Source organism: Macadamia integrifolia, chromosome 11, assembly GCF_013358625.1.
Source record: "Macadamia integrifolia cultivar HAES 741 chromosome 11, SCU_Mint_v3, whole genome shotgun sequence".
Classification (NCBI taxonomy): Eukaryota; Viridiplantae; Streptophyta; class Magnoliopsida; order Proteales; family Proteaceae; genus Macadamia; species Macadamia integrifolia.
In genome coordinates this window covers 4,685,042-4,690,890 of record NC_056567.1, presented here as the reverse complement: position 1 = coordinate 4,690,890, position 5,849 = coordinate 4,685,042, and the positions used below count along the sequence as shown (strand labels likewise).

The window sequence follows — 5,849 nt, the reverse complement described above, 5'->3', positions numbered from 1 at the left end:
TCCTTGACATCCCAATCTAAATATATATCAACTCAAATCAATCCAATCCCAATTGGTTGCAATCTTATTTTGTGAAAATGTTCTTGACACACAATTGTTCTTTTCAATTTCATTATGTGAGAATGTGATTTGGTTGAAGCAGCACAGAAACAATGTTTAGTAAAAGTATTCTAGAAGTGCACATCTCATTTATATTGCAATCATGTATAAGATTTGGGAGAAAGAATTTTGTCGGTCCAGTGTTGTTTACGCCCATATATAGACAGATTTGAGGGTTTCATGAAAATAGCATAGCTATTACACTAGTGTATGTGGGAGTCAATGGGAGCTCATGTGGAAACATTAACAGGATAAGATATCTGCCTTTCGTGAAGGGTGGGGCTGTCATTTCACCTCCTTCTATGTCTAAGAATAAGGGGCACATTGCATTTCACATTTCTTTTTCTCTTTAAATTTTGGGAAAACAAACACTACCACATAATGTGTACCTACACCAAAAGACATTGGATGAGAAAAGATTGCTGCCCACGCTGAAGGTCCTTGCTCATGTCTTCCCATTGGCCATAGACATTGGTGTGTACTTGTCCTATTAGATGCTCGTCTTTAAACATTTTATAATAATGAATCTTGGATCTCCATCTGACCCGCTCCATTTTCATGCCCCGCTTCTTAAAGGCATTTTCGTAATAAAGTTTCAAATCAAGGGCATTTCTATAACACTAAAGCTATAAATACCACGGAATTAACCGATCTCTTTCCACTGTGAATCAAGCGACACAAACCTGTTACCTCTCTCTCTCTCTCTCCACCCACCGCGCCCTAGAAACTCAACAATGGCTTACGACTACCACCCATCAAGAGTTCCCATGGAACTCAAAGTGACCATCTCCTCCGCCAAAGACCTCAAAAATGTCAACTGGCGTCACGGTCCTCTCAAGCCCTACGCCGTCGTCTGGGTCGACCCCAAAACCAAGCTCTCCACCCCAGTCGACCACGATGGTGATACTTGTCCCAATTGGAACGAAACACTTGTCGTCCCTCTCACCGTCCCGATCGACGAAGCTACCCTCTACATCGACATCGTCCAAGCCGACGCCGCCGAAGACACCAAACCCTTAATCGGTTCCGTTCGGGTCCCACTCAGGGAAATCGTAGATGAGGTCGGCGTTGGCGAATCTGCTTTTCGTTCTCTCCAGCTCCGGCGACCCTCTGGACGCCCCCAAGGCAAGTTAGAGACTAAAATCGTGGTCGTCGATACTCGCTATCGTGCACCGGATCCATACTACGCACCCTCTTATGGTGTTCCGCCTCCACCCGGTTCCGCTTCTTCCCGGGACTACGGTTATCCTTATGCCACTCCATCTCCTTATGCGGCGGCGCCACCACCACCGGGAGAATATACTCCGGCGTATGGTCAGCAGCCGGCGTACGGACAGCCACCGGTGTATGGATATGGCGGCGGAGCTGTGGAGGAGAAGAAGAAGAGTAAGTTTGGTGGGATGGGAACGGGATTGGCCGTGGGTGCGGTCGGAGGAGTGTTGGGTGGATTAGCATTGGCAGAAGGAGCAGAGTATGTGGAGGATAAGATCGCTGATGACGCGGCTGAGAAGGTGGAGGATGATTTAGGCTATGATAATGATTTTCGTGGCGGGGACGATGATGATGATGATGGTGGGTTTGGGGGTGATGACTTCTAAAATGCGCTGAGTGTGTTGTTCTTCGTTTTTTTTTTTTTTTTTTTTTTTTTTAATTTAAATAACCTGGGTTGTTCAGTTGTTGACATGTTTGATTTCTGGGTAGGAAGGATGAATAATCTGTCCTGCCATAAAAGATAGTATTAGAATTCGATTGTGATCGAAGAGTTCTTGTTCGGTGGAATATGCGGATATGCTTTGGTTCTTTGCGTGGTTTGGGTTTTTCACTTTAGTTGACGGTTTTGGAATTATTTGCTGCTTTGATGATCCAAACAACTAGAGAAAGTAAGATTCGTTGGAACTTTTTCTTTTGCTGTTTTTTCTTCCATCTTCAAGGGACATTGGATTGGAATATTAGGAAGATCTATTTAAGGAGAGAAGTAGGTAACAACTAGGAGACTTGAACTCAAGACATCCTATGGTAAGCATGAGTTTTTTACATACTCACCAACTGAGCTAGGTAGTTATTGTTTACAAAACTAGGTTGTAGAAATTGATTATGAATTGTTATTGATATGAGGCCATTAGATTGGAATTGTGGGTTTGTTCGATTCAGTACAATTACAATGGTTGGGTATAGAGATAGGGAATCATGTCAAACCTTATCCAACCTAACCCAATTAATAAATGAATTCTTTCATTAAAGGTATCAATATTGAACCGGAATCAAAACCAGTGGATAGAAGCTGAATTGAATAAAATTAGTAATAATTGGTTCGGTTTTGATTTTGGATCTATTTTAAATCAGACCAAAACCAATTAAACCGGTTAATTAGTTCATTTAAAACCTATTTTCCGGTACATCTACTCTTGCCCTTTATTAGTTTATTGTTTTGGAGGACAATGGTTTTAACTTCTCAGGGAAAACTGAACGGTGGCGGCAACTCATTTTTGTTGTATTCTCTTTATGAATGCACGCAAGGGTTGTTGGGGGTTCTTGGATAGAAATCTTTGCGTGGTGTGATTGTTTATTTATATTTATTTATAATTTCTATTTTTTTTTTTGTATTATTTTAAATTTTAATTTCTATAAGCTCTTGAATCAAGAAAGAAGAGAGAAGGATCATCAAACTAGCTTATAAATTGCTTAATTACCATAGGCAATTATATATGATCATAACGTTCCACCCACCCTAAGAAGTCTTTTGAGAAAGAAACTCATTCTAAATCATAATATCGATAGTGGAGCTAATCCACCTCCATAAAAGAACAGCTAGGCTAACAAAAGAAAAAAAAAAAAAAGCAACTTAGTGCACGAGGCTCCCATTATTGTAGAGGGTTTGAGAGGGGCAAGTATACATAGCCTTACCTCTTGCTTCGTGAAAGAGGTTGTTTCCAACTTTTGAACTTGTGACCAATATGTTGCAACAACTAGGTTATTACTATCAATAAATATATGAGAGACACTCACATTTACAATCAACACATCAAACAGAGTTATAGAAACCGAAGAACACCAAGCCCATCTATAAGCTCACATAGATGTAGATTCATTAATCACTCTCACAAATGGAACTGATTTGGCTATGGCTCATGGTTCCTGATAAGTGACCTTAGCATAATCAAGAGTCTTCTTCCCTACATGACCCTGCCCAAATTTGTATTTCATGTACTCATCAAAGAGGACTTCTCTGTAATAAGCAACTCCATCCCTTTCTATCAATTGAGGCAATGGCTTGATCTTGTCTGTCAATTTAGGTCTAACAAATAAAGGGATTGAAACTCTTGATTGTGTATTTGTAGTTCGAACCCTATGTTCTGAACTTTTGTATCTTCCATTGCTCAGTGTCTAAGAAAACAAATAGGATGATAGGTTCAATATTGTGAGTTGATAATATTTGAAGGAGTTTTATGATTGTGATGAAATACTTTCAGGGGTCTTGTTACATGTAAAGATGATTAGTGATGTTTGGTATTGGCATCAAAGGAAAAGTTTATTTACCTGTAAGGTATCCCCAATGTTAATCACCAGAGCTCCTGGAATTGGTGGAATCTCTATCCACTGTCCCTCCTTCTGAGCATTGCAATCATCTTCAACTTTTACATATAGCCCACCAACTTCATCTTGTAGCAACACAGTCAAGGTGCCAACATCCGAGTGTCGACCAGTACCAAGTGTCAACTCTGGATTTGGGCACTTTGGGTAGAAGTTCATACCAACACTCTTTGAGGCCATGTAAGTTTCAGTTGCTTCATCATCCAGTACTGTCACCCCAAGCTTTGTGAGCAACACTTCTAATATCCTTCTCACCATCTTGCTTGAGGTCTTCATGTATTCTAGTGTGAATTCCCTATAAAAATTTATATGAAATAGAGGACCAAGCAAGCATCACATTGACTAACCTATGTACTATCAAGTGGTAAATAGTGAAGTATAAATCACTATGCATGATGACACCTAGAAGGACACTTAACTGGATTGAGAAGTTCACACAATTTTGAACAAAATTGAGCCCAGGCCCAACTTGGCTCGACTCAATTTGATTCAAAGCTGAGCCCAAATTCTGTATGATTTGCACACCTTATTAAAAGGTCCAACTCAAAATCTTAAGGTCTCATTTGTTTGATGGAGAAAAGTGGAAAAAGTAAAAAAGGCCTAAGGTATATTCCATTATTTCATTTCCTTCTTTTTCCTTGTCAACCGAACCCACGACATGTGGAATCCACCCTCATAAGTTTTTCACCCCATTCTATCAGTCAAACAAACGGGCATAAGGCATTAATTAGAGATATATAACTCAAATATTTGAAAGCATCAAGGATCTAACTTATTGTATTATTAACCTAGAAAGCAAATAGGTTGAATGACTTCAGAAAATTTTATGATTTTAGGAATCTTACTTGCATTCTTCAGGCCAATACTTGAGAGCTTCAGCATCACCTACATAAGTCATGTTCAAATGATCACTCCATTCCAACACCTCCTCCTTCTCCGGCGCATAGCTGCTCCAATACTTCACAAACGGGTTTCTGCTCGCTTCCTTGAGATAAATTACCTTCTTCTCCGGTGGCCGATCAAAGAACTGATGCGCCATGTCCTTGAGACTCTCTAGCAGTTGGGTTGAGATGCCATGGTTCACCACTTGGAAGAACCCAACACTCTCTGCAGCCTCTATGAGAACCTCAACCATTTGATCATGGTTAGGTCCATGATCAAGCTGTTACATGTCTATGGGCTGGGGTATATAATAAGGTGTGTTATTTGTGTCTGGTTTGTTGATTCGTTCATGTGGAGGTTGCACAAACTCATCGGGGACCTTCGAGATGCCGGAATCTACAAGACCTTTTATGCCGTTGCCTTCCCGGACGATGAAGTTCAATAGAGAATTCCGGTTAGGGAAGATGGGAGCCATTTTGTGCTGATAATTAGTTCTACTAAGACTCAGTGATGGAAAAAGTCACCATTTATAGAATCTTCTTGTTTATTATACTATTATTTAATTAGGCTAGAGAGTTGTTGCATTTTAATTATATCATTAATAGTATGGTGATATTATTTAATTTGTATTTTTCGATATGATTACATACAAGGCCTAGCTTATGATGGGTGGGGCTCCTCTATTGTGCAATAGAGATGGTATCGCATATCCAACGCCTGGACCGAACACCCCGAGGCGTGCGCATGTGTATTGGACTCTTTGCTAGGGTGGTTCAATCTTTACTTTTCCTTAGATTTATTTTATTGCAAAATTTTAAACAAAAAGAAAACATCAAAATGGGGTCCAAGTGGCAAACCCCAATTTGCTGAGATAAAGATGGAGAAAGAAAGTTTGTTATTTATTTATATGAGAGGTTAGGTGAGCCGTCTGTTCACTTGAAGCTAGCAGCTCAATCAATTAGAGTGATGACATAAGAGGGGTAGAGGAGACCTTTTCTAAGTAGAGAAGTAAATAGATAAAAAAGAAGGTGGGTATACCACTGAACACACCGGCCCTTTTCCTTTTATTTATTTATTTATTTATTATTTTTTTTTTCTGAGATGATTTAGACAAAGATTAGAATTAGGTTTAATTATCAAGGAAGTCAAGCGAGGAATCCAAGGTGTACTAAAATGAAAATAGAAATATGGACAGACTCACAGCAACCAGTGGGCTAGATGATAGAGTGACAAGCTAATCTCAAGCCATGAGAAATCTTCTCAATTATATTTACTAT

General features: G+C 39.6%; 2 protein-coding genes across 2 annotated transcripts; one reads left to right on the top strand and one right to left on the bottom strand.

Moving 5' to 3' along the window:
• The first annotated feature begins 752 nt into the window (after positions 1-752).
• LOC122093977 (protein SRC2-like) lies at positions 753-1,899 on the top strand. The gene has a single exon (XM_042664547.1). It carries the CDS (start codon positions 834-836, stop codon positions 1,695-1,697), a length of 864 nt encoding a protein of 287 aa, XP_042520481.1. The 5' UTR covers positions 753-833; the 3' UTR covers positions 1,698-1,899.
• Positions 1,900-2,931: 1,032 nt separating this feature from the next.
• LOC122092711 (scopoletin 8-hydroxylase-like) lies at positions 2,932-5,079 on the bottom strand. The gene is made up of 3 exons (XM_042662951.1): positions 4,536-5,079; positions 3,637-3,985; positions 2,932-3,483 (listed from the first exon to the last, which is right to left on the bottom strand). Exons 1-3 carry the CDS (start codon positions 4,823-4,825, stop codon positions 3,226-3,228), a joined length of 897 nt encoding a protein of 298 aa, XP_042518885.1. The 5' UTR covers positions 4,826-5,079; the 3' UTR covers positions 2,932-3,225.
• Between the last annotated feature and the right edge of the window lie 770 nt (positions 5,080-5,849).